Source organism: Leuciscus leuciscus (assembly GCF_965113295.1).
Source record: "Leuciscus leuciscus genome assembly, chromosome: 16".
In the NCBI taxonomy this organism is placed as follows: domain Eukaryota; kingdom Metazoa; phylum Chordata; class Actinopteri; order Cypriniformes; family Leuciscidae; genus Leuciscus; species Leuciscus leuciscus.
This window is the reverse complement of record NC_138740.1, coordinates 36,403,582-36,423,294: the sequence shown is the minus strand read 5'-3', so window position 1 is coordinate 36,423,294 and position 19,713 is coordinate 36,403,582. Positions and strand designations below refer to the sequence as shown.

The 19,713-nt window shown below is 37.5% G+C and overlaps 1 protein-coding gene across 6 annotated transcripts in view; it reads left to right on the top strand.

Moving 5' to 3' along the window:
• Nucleotides 1–19,547, top strand: part of LOC309478089 (myomegalin-like) — a 41,909-nt gene extending 22,362 nt beyond the window's left edge. For 4 of the 6 annotated variants that reach the window (XM_082141541.1, XM_082141540.1, XM_082141543.1 and 1 more), the window contains exons 31-50: nt 49–487; nt 924–2,514; nt 3,363–3,467; nt 4,331–4,727; nt 6,696–6,916; nt 7,330–7,390; nt 8,745–8,935; nt 10,980–11,276; nt 12,300–12,425; nt 12,528–12,641; nt 13,306–13,432; nt 15,569–15,690; nt 15,769–15,969; nt 16,172–16,231; nt 16,513–16,703; nt 16,819–16,950; nt 17,545–17,683; nt 17,778–17,824; nt 18,724–18,769; nt 19,059–19,547. In XM_082141541.1, the coding sequence (XP_081997667.1) occupies nt 49–487; nt 924–2,514; nt 3,363–3,467; nt 4,331–4,727; nt 6,696–6,916; nt 7,330–7,390; nt 8,745–8,935; nt 10,980–11,276; nt 12,300–12,425; nt 12,528–12,641; nt 13,306–13,432; nt 15,569–15,690; nt 15,769–15,969; nt 16,172–16,231; nt 16,513–16,703; nt 16,819–16,950; nt 17,545–17,683; nt 17,778–17,824; nt 18,724–18,769; nt 19,059–19,174 (4,723 nt within the window). In that variant the 3' untranslated portion in view covers nt 19,175–19,547. The remainder of the gene's footprint in view (nt 1–48; nt 488–923; nt 2,515–3,362; nt 3,468–4,330; nt 4,728–6,695; nt 6,917–7,329; nt 7,391–8,744; nt 8,936–10,979; nt 11,277–12,299; nt 12,426–12,527; nt 12,642–13,305; nt 13,433–15,568; nt 15,691–15,768; nt 15,970–16,171; nt 16,232–16,512; nt 16,704–16,818; nt 16,951–17,544; nt 17,684–17,777; nt 17,825–18,723; nt 18,770–19,058) is intronic. The other 2 variants (XM_082141544.1, XM_082141545.1) reach the window with 2 other exon arrangements.
• Nucleotides 19,548–19,713: the final 166 nt, after the last annotated feature.

Below are 19,713 nucleotides of genomic sequence, written 5' to 3'. Positions count from 1 at the left end.
ATCAAAACTTTAAAAACCCATCAAACCCTTAACTGCTGAAATCTGTAGGGAGCAAGTGGCCAAACTCCGCTCAGAAGCATCTGAACTCCGTGGACTTTTGAAGGAGGAAAACGCCACTGAGTCCAAAGAAAGCGCAGAGAGTTCTGGAGAAAGCGATAGCCATGGAGACTTGCACCAAACTGTGAAAGTGCTTCGCTCAGAAGCCAGAGGTCACCGAAAGATCATTCGAATGCTAAAAGAGCAGCTGCAGCGAAACTCTGCCTCTGATGCTGGAAGTCAATTCTACCCTGAGATTATGGTCAGCATGGCCAGCAACATGGAAAGGAAGCAAAAAGACCGTAAAGATTCTCAGAGAATTGCCAGCACACTGGAGAAAGAGAACAAACATAGAGAAAGGAAAGAAATGGAGGAGAAAGATGAAAAAAGAAGGCAGGGCCAAAGCACCAAACCCAACAAGAATCAGAAGCAGCACGTGGCCAGACATTCAGTGAGTATCAATCAAACAACTTACACTTATGCTACTGGAATAAGGGGGGGATGTGTGGTGTAATGGTTGGTAACCAAAAAGGTTGTAGGTTCAAACCCGGCAAGAAGCAATTCTGCCTGAATCTTCATAAGAATCTATTTATGATGCTTCAAATCAATACTGAGAGCGCTCAGAAAATGGACAAGCCCACTGAAGCAACTTGAAGTCAAAGACAAAATAGTGATGGCTCAATGCTTGCAAGGATGGAACAAGCAACCTTCCAATTACCAGCCCTAAGCTTTATCTAGTACGGCAAAAGTGTGGCGGACTACATGAAGTACGGCCCTTCTACCCATTTCTTATTGCTTCTAGTGTGGAGATGCATCCAAACCTGATTTCACTGCTTCTTTGTCTTTTCAAAAGTATCTTATCAGTAAAATAATGTTCTTTGTTTCAGGTGAATTTAAAATCTCGGCTACCAGTACCTGTGAATCCCAGTAGGAGTTCTGGGCAGAGTTCTGAGGATCTGAGTGAGGTGACTTCAGACCACGTTCGCCTCAGGAGCAAAGACCTGACTGGTGCGGAGGAGTCTGATTACAGCACTGACAGCAAGATGTCTTCGAGCTCAGCTCAGCACGGACACCTTGAACTAGACCATATTGACGATGCTAGGCTGAGTCCAACCACTGGAACAAAACAGAAAACTAACATCAGACAGAACGCAGACCAGGATCTGGAATCCGAGCTCATGGCGCAGTTAGAGTTGCTGAATCAGGAATGCCAGGAGAAAGAGGAGCTAATCTCCCGCCTGAGGCAACAAGTCCAGGAATGGGACGAGCTACAGGCGGAGCTACAGGAGAAGGACAAGCTCAACCGAGAGTACCTGGAAGCCCTGCAAGCGGCAGAGTCCACTATTGCGTACCTGACTGCTTGCAGCCTGGACTCTGAGTGTGGAATCGGTCAAACAGGAGATGTATCGGTACAGCGTCAGTGTGCAGAACTTCAGAAGGCTGTTGAGGAGAAAGACCGACTCAATGCTCAGCTCTTGGACTGCCTAAACACAGCGGAGTCTGCCATCACATCACTCCAAAATGTAGACACCACAAGCAGCCAAATAGACCAAATCCCTGGGCAAGCAGACCCAAAGATTCTTTTTGAGAGGCTGGAGGACTTGATTCGACAGGTCAGAACTTCTCAGCATAGTGACGACAGGTCAAGAGTCCCTCAAATCCCAGAGGTTGGTCCGACACCCGGACCTGATTCTGACCTACGACGACAAGTGGACACAATGCAGGAGTCACTGTTGCAGCAGTGCAAGTCGAATGCAGAGCTGCAGGAGAAGCTCTGGACTTCAGAAGCAGCTGTTAAAAAGTTGAGTGCAACTATCGCTGCCATGCACAACAGCACACCTGTAGGTCTGGAGGGGAATTACACTCCCGGATCGCAGGAAGGAAAGGTTCCCTCATGGCAAAAGCAACAGTTGACTGACTGTCTATGTGAATGCATTAGAGCTGCTGAAGGCGCGGTCCAGTCTCTTGCAGACGTTTGTTCGAAACCGAACCAGTCTAATGTGGAGAACTTGTCCGATTCAATGTTGCAGCAATGGCTGGAGAGGCTTCAGCGTGCTCTGCTGGAGAGAGAGTCTCTGAATGACCCAGTCTGCACTGGGAAACGCCAACAAAAGACGAGCACGCCCATTCAGAACCTGGAGAGCTCCAAATCATTACAGCAACAGAATGTTCTGGAATCTGTCTCTTCACACCAGGATCTTCATAAGAACCTCTTGATGCTTCTTCAGATTCATACTGAGCGTGCTCAGAAAATGACCGAATTCGAGAAAGAGCTTAGTGGGCGTGGCAGAAGTTTAGGAGATGGAGATGCACCTGGAAATGAAAGTCTGGAGAGGAACGGCCATGTCGAAGGTTTACAGAAGGCCCTAAAGGAGAGGCAGAGGGCATGCCGGAAATTAGAGGAGAAACTGGAGATTGCTCAGTCGATCATCGCTTTGCACAGCTCTAACAAGGACAAACAATCTGATCAGCACAAAGGTGAGAAAAACACAGTCAGTTTAATATAAAAGATGCTGAAACTTGCTTGTTTAAAATTTTTTTGCATATGTGCTTTTTTGTTGAATATCAAATTTGATACATCAGGCGGCTTATATATAAAGTATAGTGAGAATATGGAGCTCATTCTCAGAGGAAAAAGAACACCTACATTATATTTAGAGGCCTGAGCAAAAATATGCAATTTGTCTAGTTGCTGATATTTAAATGGACAAAAGGTAAGATGAAATTCTGATAGCTTGTGATGTAAATCAATGAGATCTTAATAGTATAACAGATTACTTAAAACGCATATAAAAATCAGTTGTAATCAGTTGTATCTCCAAATAATGTCTTAGTAAGATGATATTTTTATGATGAAAGCTCTGAAATTTTAATTGTATGGGGCAAAACATAATGCAATGCAAATACAATGATGATTGAGAGATAAATAAATGTTTCTCAAAAGCCTGATAGATCATATTTGATACTTACAGTTTATCATGATTTTTCTAAAAATAAAAGTCCAGCAAGTGTTCATTTTGAAATATTACTAACAATATAAAAGTATTCTTACATTTACTTCATAAAAATTGTGAAAGATTTCACAGCAAAAAGACCACGACCTGAAGGATTTTACAATTATACTAAAAGGCTTTTTACTTACTAAAAAGTATAAACTAGCAATCAGAAGACAGAACATTGTGTACAACAGTTTAGTAAAGTTTTGATAATGCAGAGGCCTTCGAAATTAGCATATCAAATATGATACCGCAGGCATTATGTTACAGGAAAATGTTGTGTTTGTCTGTCTGGGGACTACTGTTCTCAACCCTGCCTGTGTGCTCTAGCGCCCCCTGGTGAACGAGATGATAAAGGGGTGCAGGTGGAGGCACAGGACCTCGGGTACGAAACAAGTGGAAGGAGTGAGACGGAGGTGGAGGGCAGTAGCACAGGTAGACAGGGGGAAAACACTTTGTTTTAATAAGACTGCATGTCAGGGTTTCTGCATGGAAAGGGAATTTCAGAATCTCTTCTCTCTATTGATAATCCATGGTTTGCAAACTGTTACTGACTGCATGCTCACGTTTATGGTGATCACGTTTAGAGATGATGTAAAGAACTGAAAATAATATTATTATTTGCTAACACTTTAAAACAAGGTTCTGTTTGTTAACTGCATTAGTTAACATGAGTTCTTCTAAAGCATTTATTAATCTTAATGTTGATTTCAACATTCAGTCATTTACTAATACATTATTAAAATCAAAAGATGAATCTGTAAATAATATTTAATGGACCTGAGAAAACATGAAATTACAATGTAAATTGTATTTTTACTTAAGTTAACAAAGATTAATAAAAACTACAACAGATACATTGCTCATTGTTAGATAATGTTAGTTAATGCATTAACTAATGGGACCTTATTGTAAAGTGTTTCCAATTATTTACTCACTTCTAATATCGTTCCAAACCATGACTTTCTTTACCCCGTGTAACACAAGCATTTAGCAGAATGAGTGCTGTTTTTTTCCTAAGGGTAAATGTCACGAGGGTGAGTAAACAATGACAGAATAAAACATTTCAGTGCACTTTTCTTTAAACCTTGGTTTTATGTTTGTCAGCATGTACGTGTGTTCTTTAACATGGTTTGCATAAGGTTTGCATCACTTCCTCCGCATGACCAAACCATGTTATATCCCTGTTTTAATAATGTAACTAATATGGCGTCTTTCTCTGAGCACTGCATCTCCTTCCTGTTATTAATGTAAGTCTATTTTTCTTTGTCCTCTGTTTGTTTTGATGTCACTATCAGATGTGGACGGTGTTTTGCGGTTGGTTCCTTCTCTGTCTCCTGTCCTCACGGGCACTCGGGACCGATTTTCTCCTGACATTACCGCATCAAGCCCCTCGTACCCCAGTTCTCCTGGCCTGAGTTCACCTCGACTCTCCGACTATCATGCCGACCCCACCATGCACATCCAGCAGCTCAGGTCACAGATCGAAGGACAACACAAAGTCATCCAGCACCTCCAGAGACAGCTGCGGAAGAAGTCTTTGTCATCTGAGCTCCTGAGTGTGACCTCTGACCCCACAGCAGGTGAAGAAGATGAGGATACGAAGATCATGAAGGCTCAAATCGCCCAACTGAACTCTGAGCTGGAGAAAGAGAAAAGCCTGAACAGAGCCAGCCAACCAGGCTCTCCGTCCAGGTAACCTTCATCGGGATTTATTCTTCATCTTGTGGTTTATTTATATGTAACACTTTACAATATGTTAACATTAGTTAATGCATATACAGTACAGGCCAAAAGTTTGGAAACATTACTATTTTTAATGTTTTTGAAAGAAGTTTCTTCTGCTCATCAAGCCTGCATTTATTTGATCAAAAATACAGAATTTTTTTTAAATATTGTGATATATTATTACTATTTAAAATAATTGGTTTTCAATTTATTATACTTTAAATTATCATTTATTTCTGTGATGCAAAGCTGAATTTTCAGGATCATTACTCCAGTCTATCACATGATCCTTTAGAAATCATTCTAATATGATGATTCATTATGAAAGTTGGAAACAGTTCTGCTGCCTAATATTTTTTCATAACCTGTGATACTTTTTTAGGATACTTTGATGAATAAAAAGTAAAAAAAAAAAAGCAGCAAATGTTTTAAAAATAGAAATCTATTATCTAGTATAATAAATTGAAAACCAATTCTTTTAAATTGTAATAATATATCGCAATATTAAAAAAAAATTCTGTATTTTTGATCAAATAAATGCAGGCTTGATGAGCAGAAGAAACTTCTTTCAAAAACATTAAAAATAGTAATGTTTCCAAACTTTTGGCCTGTACTGTACTTGCATTAAAGGGATATTTCACCCAAAAATGAAAATTGTCATAATTTGCTCAACCTCATGTTGTTCCAAACCCATAAGACTTTGGTTAAGCTTTGAAACACAAATTTTCAAATGAAACCTGAGAGGTTTCTGTTCTTCCATTTTGAATGTCTAATTAACCAAAACATAGAAGATCCAAAAAGTTCATAAAGACGTTCTAATATGAATCTATTTGAATCAAGCATTTTAATCCAAGTCCAACAGATTTAATTGAGGTTTTTTATGCACATATACACTCACATACATAGAGCGGATCACATACGGCATGTACAAGTGTTTACAATATGTGCAGGAATGTGTGTCGATCATTGTTTAGATGTAGATAAAAGGTTCAATTAAATCTGTTCATTATATAAAGCAATTGTATCTTCTTTCCAGGCTTGGTTTAAACTGCTTGATTCATATCACTTAATTTTATGATGCCTTTATGACCTTTTTGAATCTTCAATGGTTGGTTACCTGGACCTTTAAAGGAACACGCCGACTTTTGGGGGCTTATTCATCGTATCTGAGTTAGATAAGTCCATACACACCCTTCTCATCTCTGTGCGTACCGTAACTCTGTCTGAAGCACCCACCGCTAGCCTAGCTTAGCAGAAAGACTGGAGGTAAATGGCTCCAGCTAGCATACTGCTCCCAATAAGTGACAAAATAACGCCAACTTTTTCCTATTTACATGTTGTGATTTCTATAGTCACATTGTGTACAAATAACAAGGTCACATGAGACACAGCCATCTTCTAACCATATACATACTGGGAGCTATATTCTCAGAAGGCCGAAGCACTGCTACTACTGGTTAGAAGATGGCTGTATCTCATGTGACCTTGTTATTTGTAAAGTCCCAAAAGTCGGCGTGTTCCTTTTAATGAAGGAAAAGAAACTTCTCAGGTTTCATTAAAAATATCTTAATTCGTATTTCTAATAGGTTAAAACGACATTAGACTGAGTAAATGATGATAGAATTTAGATTTTTGGGTGAACAATGCCTTTAACTAACAATGAGCAATACATTTGTTACAGTATAACAGTATACAACATTAGTTAATTAAAAAAATTTAAAAAAAAATGTGTTCATGTTAGCTTAGTTCCATTAAATAATATGAACAGATACAACTTTTGATTTGAATAATATATGAATAAATGCTGCAATTTACTGAGATTAATAAATGCTTTAGAAATAATTTTTATTCTTACATCATGTTAACTCATATAATGAAACCTTATTGTAAAGTGTTACCTATTTGTTAAATGTAATCGTCTCTCTCTCTCTGCAGAATTGAGTCTCTGGTCCAGTCTCAGGCCCGGGAGTTGTGTGAGCTGCGGGAACAGATCCGTGTGTCTCGTGGTTTGGGTGTGGAACAGCGTAAACAGTTGCAGGAGCTCAGAGGCGCTCTAGAGGAGTTATTCCAACCCAGTGACATGCACTCTGACCAGGGTCTCCAGCTCAGAGAGCAGCTGGACCGCAGTCTGAGCCTGCTGGAGAAACTAGAGCAGGGTAAGTAGTATACACAAAAACAGAGTAACTATGCACCTCATGATCCGATCCCAAATCTTGACTTTTAATATCAAGTACATTTTTGAATTTTTATTAAATTACTTATATAATTGTAAGTTATTTTTTAAAATAACTATGAATTAATAATAAAAAAAAACAATTGTATGTTAGGAATTATTAACTGACTAAGTAAAGCTTTGAAACATACAAGGCAAAACACATAAGCAAAAAGTGCTTTCAGTATCTGAGAGTTTTTAATAAATAAAAAAAATCAAACAGTTTTGCTACTTGTAATAACTGAAATAAAAGAAAAATTAAAATATAAAGCAGGATTTCTGATTTTCATTTAATTTAACTTTACTAAAATAACTAAAACTGAAACACTTTTATATGCGTTTTCTGTTTTCCTTTAGTTTCTACAGGAGGGCCTGGTATGGATAATGAGGAGGGAGCGGAGTCAGAAATGAAGCTCAGGTGAGAACCGCTTTCTGCTTTTATATATGCTAAGAACGATGCCCTGCGATCTAACAAATACTAAAGTCTCAAGGAGGACTCTTCAGAATCAGAATGAGCTTTATTTGCAAGCACACACAAGTATTATGTAGTTGATGATAAATGAAAACAGTATTAGTATGCATATGCTTGTGCTGTAGTTTTCACTTGAGTCTGTAGCTACTATTACTCATTAATCCAGCTTGTGTGTGATGCTGTAGTCTTTGGCTTCCTCCTGACAGTGATTGTGAGTGTGTGTTGGAGGAGCTGCAGTACCTGCGCTCTCAGCTAGAGGGCGACAGAGAACAGCAGCAGCTACAGATGGTTTATTTGTGCAGACAGAACCAGAATCTTGCCATTAGTACACAGCATTACATTGACCTGTGAGTGCTGCCCTGCTGTGGCCCGTGTGCAGTGCAGTGTGTGTGATCTCTGCAGTGAAACCTTTCTTGGAGTAATTGAAGATTTTGTTTTGTATTTTCTCTTTGGGTGGCGGTCTTCACAGCCAGATTTAGGCTTCATCCCCAATTCATATAATATTCATACTGTATAGTATGCAAGTTTCTGATTAATCTGTCCCAAATTACACTACCTTTCAAAAGAAATGAAAGCTTTTACTCAGCAAGTATGCATTAAATTTGATTTAAAATAACAGAGACCTTTATAAAGTAATTTCTATTTCAAATAAATGCTTCAAATAAAAAACTTTCTATTCATCAAATAATCCTGAATTAAAAATGATCTCCACACAAATATGAAGCAGCACAACTATTTTCAACATTAATAATAATCAGAAATGTTTCTTGTGCAGCAAATCATCATATTAGAATGATTTCTGAAGGATCATGTGACACTGAAGACGAGTAATGATGCTGAAAATTCAGCTTTGATCACAGGAATAAATTACATTTTAAAATATATTTGCATAGAAAACAGTTATTTTAAATTGTAATAATATTTCACAATATTTTTTTTTTATCAAATAAATGCAGCCTTGATGAGCAGAAAAGACTTCTTTCTAAAACATTAAACCCTAAACTTTTGAAGGGTAGTGTTTAGTGTAGATTAAGTATGTTATTTGGCAACAGCAGGTTTAAAGTGAACATAAAACTATTTTTGCTCATGTACTATATGCCACAAAGCTAAAGTTAATGCATATATAGTAGTAAGTAAAAGTATTGGATTTGGGATTAATCCTTACTCTTTCACAGCCTTATTTCCTTATATTGTCTTGTGTGGTATTGGTGTGTTGATTAGTGGTTAGTTTTAGTCCCTCTTTTTTTTTCTTTTTCTAAGACAGTTTCGTTCTGTCTGTAATTATTTGTGTGTCTTACAGGCTCTCTGCAAAACTACAGGAGAAAGACCGGCTCATCCAAGCTCTGCAACATCAACTGCGAATGCAAGTTCAGAGAATGGATCAGTGCTCAGACTCCGAGATGAGTGACAGACTGTCCAATGATGGCACCTCATCCTTCCAGGACAGCCCCCCTGCTCGGCGCAGGCAGACCCCCAGCAGAATTCACACAGGTAACACTCACCTCATCAGGTATAAAGGCATTTCATTTGTTAGTAAATGCACTTGATTGTATCTCAACTAACATCAGAATTGGCATTTCAACACTTCATCACGTACTTCCACGTTGCATTTTTGAGAAACATGCGTAGAAAAGGAACAAACGTTTGTAATCGCACACAGAAATCCATCTTATAGATGTGAGATGCAGGGCTTTTCTTTTTCAAATACACGATTTATTAGGCTATCGATTTAAACTTTTATTGAGCTATCACGTTTATTTTTCCAACCCACTGCTCACAATTGAAAGCCGAACTCAGAAATAACTTGTGTACATCAGGCAGGCAATAATATAAAGTAATAATAAATAAGTAAATGAATGAATGAAAGTAACGGAGCAGCGGCCAAATCAGTCAACAGGTCCAGTCGGGTCAGGTTTGGGTATCTGACGGGACAAGCCACATTAAGCTATACACGTTAACTATATCTCACAAGTTACTTTTACTGCCTTAAAATAAGACTTCCTGTTTAAGACAAATTGGTTCATGCGCAGCAGCTCACTCTGTCCTCTGCTATAATCAAACTACTGTATATCGATATAAACGGTGTCGCCTCATCCTATATCGTTTATAAAATATATATGAGTATATCGTACAAATTCGATATACCACCCAGCCCTAATCTGCGTTTCTGTCAGCTTAAGTATTTCGAGTCATGAAGTGAAACGGCAGAAGCTGAGGCTGGTGTCCCGTTACAGGTCCTTAGAGATGCATTATTCAGTTTTCTCCTCTGCCCTCCTGAGAGCTGTTCAGAGCCCTGAGCATGTGTGTTGCTGTGTGTTGAGTGTTTAGTATCATGCAAACGGATAGATTATGCTCTTTAGTAAAGGCATCAGCACAAGATGATGGACTAACTCTCATAGCATTACACTAGTAAACAGAAGGAGTTTGTTACTCCTGATCTCTCTTCAGAACAGCCTGGTTCAGGTTTCCTTGCAGCTGGGACACAATAGATGGGAGAGATTGGAGATGTACTCCGTGAACGCGGGATGGACTACACCGTCTTTGCAGTTTGTTTAGTGCTAACGTTCTTATAGGCGAGTTGAGTGATGCTTAATTGTCATTCAGACCGTATACATGTTCGTAAAAGCCTAATTTGTGGTAGTCTACTGGATTACAGTTATACTGAGATCTGGTGTTATAGTGAGACCAGGTCTAGGTTAACAGTAGCTCAGCTTTGAACATGAGTGAACAAATTATGGCCCATAATGCCATCTCTCGTAGCAGATGGAGGAAGGTGCTAAAAGCCACCAAAGAGGAAGGTAAAAACCAAGTGTTACTCTCTTCTTGACTGCCCTGTTCTTCATATAAGTGGTGCCTTGTTGTCTTGAATTATAGGTTATGGATAAGTAACAGAATTTGATGTTTAAAACAGTGTTATTTTAGTATTATTCATATACTAATATAGAATTTATTCATATTTTCAGTTTACTTAACATTTTAATTATTTGTTGTTTTCACTTTTGTCATTATTGTATTCTTAAATATTTCTATTAAGTTTTAGTAAAAGTAAGGTTTTTTTGGACAGAAATTAAAACTTTTATTCAGCTATTAAATGTACAAAAGTGACAGTAAAAACATTTGAACTTTTTATTCATCAAATAATTCTGGAAAAAAATGTATCACAGTTTCCACAAAAATATGAAAATATGAAGCAGCCCAACCGTTTTCAACAAAAACAATAATAATAATAAAAAGACAATAAATATTAATAATCAATGTTTATTGAGAAAATCAGCTTATTAGAATGATTTTTGAAGGATCATGTGACACTGAAGACTGGAGTAATGATGCTGAAAATTCAGCTTTGATCAAGTCAAGTTTATTTGTATAGCGCTTTTCACAATACAGATTGTAGCAAAGCAGCTTCACAGTATTAAATTAAAATAATACAGGAATTATTCCTGTATTATTATAGTTTTTTGTATTAAAACTAATTTACGGATCTTGTTTGTTCTTGTGCATTTGTAAATGACTTTTTTGTTGTTGTCTCTTGCAGGCCGGAAGGCAACCAATGGCGATGCTTTTACAGATATGGGGCCGGTGTCTGGGGGCGTGGCTGATGAAGGGGGCGTGGCTGATGCTGGAGAGGGGAGTGTCCGAATGCTACAGTGGGAGAATGGGCGTCTGCAGGAGCAGCTGAGAGGCAGCGAGGAGCTGAACGCTACACTTCGTAGTGAACTGGACCTCACACGCTCCATCCTGGAGAACAACCCACAGAACCAGACCGAAGACAAACAGCCGGAGGAGCAGCAGCAGCAGCAGAACATGCCGGCGGGCAAGACTATCAACTCAGGTAGAGCTCACTGTGTGTTTGCTTGTGACCTTTGGTTGCTCACACCGGATAACTCTGCCCAGAATGAGCTCTCATTGGTCCAAAATCCGCATAACTGTACAACTAAACATTATAAGTTAGTATAACATTATTTTTACTGTATCGTATTTGATATGCAAATTTCTAAGTCCTCTAACATGATCAAAACAGCTGAAAAAACTTGTACACAATCTACTAGCATTAGCATTTAATAAGCCTTCAGGTCATGTTTCACTTGTTGCTGTGAAATCTTTACTGATTTTTAAAAAGTAAACGTAAGAATATATTTTATATTGTCAGTAATATTTCAAGATGAACACTTGCTGGACTGAAGCAACTTGATTATCCATCATTTTGCATCGTTTTATTAGAAAAATCATGTTGAAATGTGAATATCAAATATGATCATCAGGCTTTTGAGGGAGGTTTATTGGTTCATCTGTCAATCATCATTGTAATACATTGCATTATATGTTTTGTCCCCCGACAATAAAAACTTCAGAGCTTTCATCATAAAACTCTAATAAAAATATAATCTTCCTATTAAGGCATTTTATTAGGAGATAAAAAGTGATAACTGATATTTATATGCATTTTATGCAAGTAGTTTTTTATGTTCTAAAGATCTCATTGTTTTACATTTACAAGTTATTAGAATTTCATCTTATTTTTTGGACATATAAATAACACCTGCACCAAATGTAATGTTTTTACCTCGGTTTGTGTCTGAATAAAATTGTTTTTTTCCCCTCCTCGAGTATGAGCTCCATGTTCTCATTATATTAGACTATATGATCCATAAAAGCCTGATGTTTCAAATTTGCTACAAATAAATAAATAAAAAAGTTGGATTTTACTGACTATTATTTCATATGACATTCTAAGGGTTGTGTTCTTGGTTAGGACAATGTTAATGAGTGCTTACAATGTGCTTATGTTATTGAGAGCCAGAAATCTTTTACATTATAATACATAAGTGCATTGTTTTCTCTCTCTCTCTTGTAGATCTGTTAGCAGAACACCTGCACGAGATCCGAGCTTTGCGTCAGCGTCTTGAAGAGACCATCAGAACCAATGAAAGACTCCGAGAACAGTTAGAAAGAAAGTTACAGGAAGCTGAGAAAGACTCAGGTGAACACACACAAACTCCTACAAATTAACTGCATGTTTAAAGATGCTCGCAACGCTCCTAATATCTTCAAATCACTTAATATGTATATGTGTGATCATCAGCCACTAACATCTTCATCGCCGGTTCTGAGGATCAGGCTCACATCAGCAGTGAACTTCACTTCCTCCTGACCCAAAACCACACACTCAAAGAGCAGCTCAACCAGGGAGCACGAGGTAACACACTCTCCCTAAGGGTCCTGAAAAAGACTTCAATTAAGTTTCATCAAATTTAAGGCCGTAAAGTCTTAAATATTGTAAAGGATAAAACAAAATTAGTATGGTATAACGTGAAGTAGTAAAGTGTATGCATTTCAAAATAAGAGTCCTGGTGTATTTCAGGCTTGTTAATAATTAAAAGTCCGGCATTATGCATAAAATATTTTATTCTGTTTACTATCGGTATTAACACAAACTATTTCTGGTGTTTAATTCAATGTAAACTAATGTGGTTTCTCTGGGTTGCCCCGTCATAGGAAGGAAAGACTAAGATAAGATAAAAGTCTTTTTATTGCCTTTCTTTAATCGCATTAATATAGTTTCAGCAAAATTCAAAATCGATCGAGCTCTAATTTAGATGTATTGATATATATTAGCACATACTTAAACAGGCACAGATGTATTGGTATTGGTTTAAGTAAAAAAATCTGAGATACATGATTTATTTTGAGATTGTTTTTTGTTCTGAATGGACGTACAGAAATTATTTTATTTGTGCAGGTCTTAAAAGGGTCTTAAATTAGATTTTTAAAACTCTGCAGATACCCTGTCTAATCTGTTCAAACTACTACTGGATGTAATCTTTTAGCTGTTGTCACAGGTGTGTGTGTGTATTAAACAGATAAACAGAAGGAGAACGATCGCCTGAGGGAAACCTTGGCCCGACGAACTGCTAAACTGGAAATGAGCAGAAACGAGTGTGAAAATCTCAAACAAGAGAGAACTCAACTACAGGACAACCTGTACAGGTAACACTCACACACAGCCTCATACGGGACATCCATCGACAGACAAATATATATGTTTCCCATAAAAGAGATCAGCCGCAGAAAGCAGAGATCCAGTATCATGTGATGTGTTTGGTTTGTATCATGTGTCGTTCTCAGAGGGCCTGTGTAATGAGTTGTTTTAATTATTGCAATTATTTGTAATCCAGGAGGTAAATGTATGGCTGGCTAATAAGAGTTTCATATTACACACACACACTCATTATGTCGTCCCTGAATTTTTTATTTATTGCACATCAGTGTTTCCTACACCCCCATTTACTTTACAAATGAGTGTCTTCAACTACGAACAGCCAGTTAATATTTAAACGATTTTAAATCTTTCAAACCTTTTACAGCATTTTTCAGCTGCTAATAAGCCAGCTTTGAGTCCAGTTTGATCTTTAGTGAGTGATTCGGTTATTAATAGGGATGGACAATATATCGATATCGGCCAATATATGGCCAATATATGTTCATTTGTAATGTTATCATTATCAGAAAATTAGGCCGATATATTAAAGCCGATGGATAATATATTATTTCCTTTTTCAAAAACAAAAATCATTGATGACTTATAAATAATAACTAGACATATTTTTCTCATGTTATTTTCTCATAAACAATATGGTTTAATTAAAATGATTTCATTATTGTTTGTTCGTAGTCTATTCCATTTTGTTTATCTATTGCACATGCATTTTTATTTGTGTTGTCCACTGACTTGTTTGCATTTAGGCATTATTTCTTTGCAAGGCAATAGATTTTTTCTTTGGTTTTATTTGGCCATTGGAGTGTAAAATTAATTTTAAAGTGAAGGAATCTTACTCTGGTTCAGTATAGGCTACTGTACTGTATATGTGACCCTGGACCACAAAACCAGTCACATGGGTCAATTTTTTTAAATTGAGATTTATACATCACTTGAAAGCGGAATAAATAAGCTTTCCATTGATGTATGGTTTGGGTTAGGGTTAGATACAACTATTTTGTCGAGATACAACTATTTGAAAATCTGGAATCAGAAGATGCAAAAAAAATCTAAACATTGAGAAAATCGCCTTTAAAGTTCTCCATTTATGTTCGCGATTCGCTGCATTCACTCACAAAAATAAATGTTTTATATATTTACGGTAGGAAATGTACAAAATATCTTCACGGAACATGATCTTTACTTAATATCCTAATGATTTTTGGCATAAAAGAAAAATCAATAATTTTGATATGAAAAACCATATAATGTATTGTTGGCTATTGCCACAAATATACTCGTGCGACTTATGACTGGTTTTGTGATCCAGGGTCATAATGGTGAGACTTTTGCTTTTGTAATCAGGCTCTCAAAAAATCATATCAAAAGTTGGATTTAGATTTATCGGCCAATATATCGGCTTTCAAATATAAATAATTATCGGTATCGCCCAAAATGTTCATATTCAACATCCCTAGTTGTTAAAGGGTTTGTTCACCCAAACATTTGTATTCTGTCAGTAATCACTCACCCTCATGTTGTTCCACTCCTTTAAGACTTTCGTTCATGTTCGGAACACAAATTAAGATATTTTTGATGAAATCTGAGAGCTGGATCACTCCTCCATAGGCTTCTATGGGATCGAAACTTGCCGGCCCAGAAAAGTTAGTAAAGACATCGTTAAAATAGTCCAAGTGACTACAGTGGCTCAACCATAAGTTTATCAAGCGACGAGAATACTTTTTGTGCGCAAAAAAAACTAAATAAATAAACAAAAATAATGACTTTATTCAACTATTCATTTTCTTCAGTGTTTCTCTGAGTGAATTCACGTAGTGTAACAGCGCAGCGCTTCTGGGATGTACGTCAGAACGTAGGCTCACTATTGGTCAGCATCACACGCATCACACACATCACACACATGACCAGCGTCGGCCAATAGTGAGCCTACGTAAACTAACCCTTTAATGCAGGAAGCGTTCTGACCGATTCAGCTAGTGACTCAGTTATTGCAGTTATTGTTCTGATTGAGTGAGTCAGTTGTTAATGCAACTTAATTGTTCTGATTTAATATTATAATGTTGTCTAAGGACATCATATGTTTGTGCATGCATTGATGTGAGCGTGTGTGTGTGTGTGTGTTTCAGGCTGCAGTGTGAGAACAGTCATCAGAGGCAGCAGCTGTGTGACACCCAGCAGGTCTTGCAGACCGTGCGTGTGGAGCTACAAGTACAAGAGCACATGAAGAACTCCACGCAGACTCACAAAGGTACATTCACATGCACTGAACATGCTCACTAGGTTTGAGACACAGCTCATAACTGTGTGTGTGTGTGTGTGTGTGTAGGAGAGGGCCGTGGGTCTGATTATGAGGGCGGTTCAGCAGTGGATATGAGCGAGCTGCTGGGTGAGATCAGACAACTGCGTGTTCAGCTGGAGAGAAGCATCCAGATCAACACCACACTGAGACAGAGACTAGAACAACAGCTACTGACCCGCACTGACCACAAATCAACCATTAACATCAACTACCTGCTGCATAAACAAGGTACACACACACCAACTCCAATATCAGACTCGATGTCTTTATGGGAAATGTGTTATTTATAAAGCAATGAGGCTTACAGTGGTTTTACCATGTGAAGGTTTGTTTAAACCACTGTAACACGTCAAAGCTGCAGAAGGGTTCAATAAATGGTTGTTACTGGTACAGGCAAATTCATGAAAACAAATGTCTTTCTTTCTTTCAGATGAAGCTGGTAAATCAGATGTTCTTCACTTACAGACAGACGCGTCTAGTGCTGCACATGGTACATTTCTTGGTCTTTTCTCTCATATTTGTATGTTTAATAAGATGCTGATCAGTTCATCAACAGATTTAAATTGCAGTGATGAATCTAAAGAGTATGTCCTAAAATTAAATGAACAAAATAAGAGGTCTTGTGATCTTAGAAATAAACTTAATTTTCTTCTTCATTTGGATTTTTTTTTATGTGACCACAAGATTTTTTTTTTGTGAAATTCGCTGATGAACCCTGAAAATCAAATGTTTATTTTCACATGTTGGTCATGAAGTTGTGTTTGTGTTCAGACAGCGGTAGTTCAGTGGACTCTGGTTCCCATGCTCCGTCCCGGCTGGTACCGGGACACCGGCTGTGGGCGGACCGACGAGGCCGGCACGTTCTGGGTCTGATAGAGGACTATAACGCCCTGCGCAAACAGATCAGTGAAGCCAAGAGACTCACTGCGGATCTGGACACACAGATACATGACTGCGGCAGGGTGAGAACACACACACACACACACACACACACACACACACACACACACACACTGAGTCTCATGTCTGTTAGGCTCATGATTCAGCACTGAATGTGTTTTCTGCGGTGTGTGTCAGGCTGTGGATCAGCTGAAGAGCTTCTCTGGCGGCGTCAACACCATGCAGCAGGTCCTGGAGGAGGCCGCCCGACTTCTCAAACTACTCTGGAGAGTCTCACTGCCCTCAGGAGACGGCACACACACTCAACAGGTAACACACACACACACACACACACGCGCACACACGCACACACACACACAGTCGTCTAAGGGATTTCTGTTGTTATGTGAAGCTTAAATATAATGACTACAGAGTAATGAAGGAAGATAACTGACAAAATTCATGAAATCCAATCATTAACATGTATTTATTTAATTATGTGTGTAATAAAATACTATTCTCTTAAAAAGTTAATAATTGTTAAACTTATTTTAAAAAAAATATTTATGAAATAATAAATCAACCTGGCCACCAAAAAAACACAAAACCATGTGTACTTTGTATAAATAAGTTTATTTTTATTTATTTATTTATTTGGATAAAATAATGAAATCCCTTGTGAAGTGTTCCTATCCTGAAGAAAAAAATACAATAAAATGTGACCATAATTAAGGTGTGAAATTAAATAAATATATATATATTTTACTTTTTAATAATAAACATAATAAATAAAAATATAAGATAAGAAATCAACCCTCATTCTTTAAAACTATGATGCATTTGAATTGTTTTCCCAGCAGTCCTGTGCTAAGTCCTGTTCCTGTGTGTGTGTGTGTGTGTGTGTGTGTGTGTGTGTCCCATCAGGATGATCTGTTGAAGAGTGAGATCAATCGTCTGAAGAGTCGCCTGTCCCAGCAGGAGCGGATGCTGAGCGGAGCCGTGAGACGCCTGAGATCCACCAACCAGCTCAAAGAGGGCATGGAACGCATCGTCATCGACCAGCGTAAGACACGCTCACGCTCACACTCACACACACTCACACACTCACTCATCTAGAGGAATAATGCGCTGATGTTTGTGTCCTGTGTTTCCTGCAGTGTCTCTGACTCACGGCGTGCTGAAGAGAGCCAGAGGAAACCTGGAGGTGCGTTTGTGTTTCCAAGACCCAATAAACCAAACCAAAGAATCCTGAAAAAATATGAATCAGGGTTTTTACAAAAATTAAGCATCACAACTGTTTTCATCATTGATAATAATCAGAAATATTTCTTGAGCAGAAAATCATCATATTAGAATGATTTCTGAAGGATCATGTGACGCTGAAGACTGGAGTAATGATGCTGAAAATACAGCTTTGATCACAGGAATAAATTACATTCTAAAATATATTCACATAGGAAACACTTATTTTAAATTGAATTATTTTTTTATTTTTTTATCAAATAAATGCAGGCTTGGTGAGCAGAAGAGACTTTCAAAAACATTAAAACAATCTTTCTGACCCGAAACCAAATGTGCATAATGCATCCACACATACATGTGCGTGAGTGACATTAAAGAATATAATGATTGCAAACACATTTTTGGACCCAAAGTATGATTTTGTTGATTTTTGAATGCCAGAATTAATTTATTGGCATATACAGTAAACAAAAAAAAAAAAAAACTAGCCTTCAAAAAAGACTTATATTTTCCATTACCATTTCTTACAATTTTTTTGGACTTAGTATGACATTTATTTAAAGAATTAGCAATTTGCTGCTCTTTTATTTTATTTTTTAATTTTTTTTTACTTTCCCATAAAAACGTAAAAAGAACCACTAAAATAAAATTGAGCAAATTGTTCCGTTGCTTTGAATGTCTCTTTGTAAAGAACATTTGCCTGGATCTATATATATATATATATATATATATATATATATATATATATATATATATATATATATATATATATATATGTTTTAAGGGTTTTCTTCTCTTCCCTCTCCTTTCCTCCTGGTATTAATGCTCCGTCTGCTGTGCTTTATTTCACCTGTATTTCAGTCCAACTATCTGAATGTTTTTGGGCTGAAGGGTCTGCAGGTGGAAGGTCAGTTTAATGGAGGGTTGTGCGTTTGTGAAGGCCATTTGTTTCTTTGCATGACGATCTCTGCATGCTCCTTTTTCCAGTTCTGTGTCAGCTTGCAGTTGTTTAAAATCCCCAAAGCCCATATGAAGAGGTTTTTATGCCATGTTTTGCTGTTCTGACCTTCATTTGCTGCTGGGGAGTTTTTATTTTTCTTTCAGGCATGTGATGCTCTGCATGGACTTGATTGATTGATTGATTGATTGGCATCTCAATAGGTCTCCTAAGTCTTTTTACCTTTGTGTTTCTGTAGGACGTCCCACTGAATGGCCAGTGACCAGTCAGCAACTGAGGGGTGTGGCCAGTCCACCGCAGCGTTCAGGCAGAAGCTCGGAATGCAGTGGAAACTCCTCCCACTGCAGCTGTTAGACACGCCCACAACCGATGTCATTATAGCGATGTCCTCGCCCTCTTCATTTGCCTTTTTAATTTATTTTTGAGGTACGCTGATGAAGTTTGGGCAAGTATTTGCACATATACAGTAAGCATTTAAACATGTAAAGGGAATGTTTTTTTAATATTGGAAAAGATTTTCTCCTGTAAATATTTTAAACTTTAGTTTTATACTGTTTCCCTTGAATGTTTTTAAGCAGTCTCATGTTCACTGCCTCTATCCTGTGACGCTCTATCATCCTGCTTCACTTTCACTCTAGTGAACATCTAATCTAGTGATGTAAATGAGTGGTACATGTACATTAATGTAGCAGACTGTCATACAAGTAAATGTATAAAACCCTCAGAAGACTCTGTGCTTTAATGGGAAACTGGTTTGATGTTAATCTAGTCTTCTCATATTGTAATACTGAATATGAAACTGTTACAAGACTTTTAGTTAGATTTCATTTGACATTTGCTACATATTCACAAAATCTCACTGGCAAAACAGTGTCGAAACTATAAAAAGCATA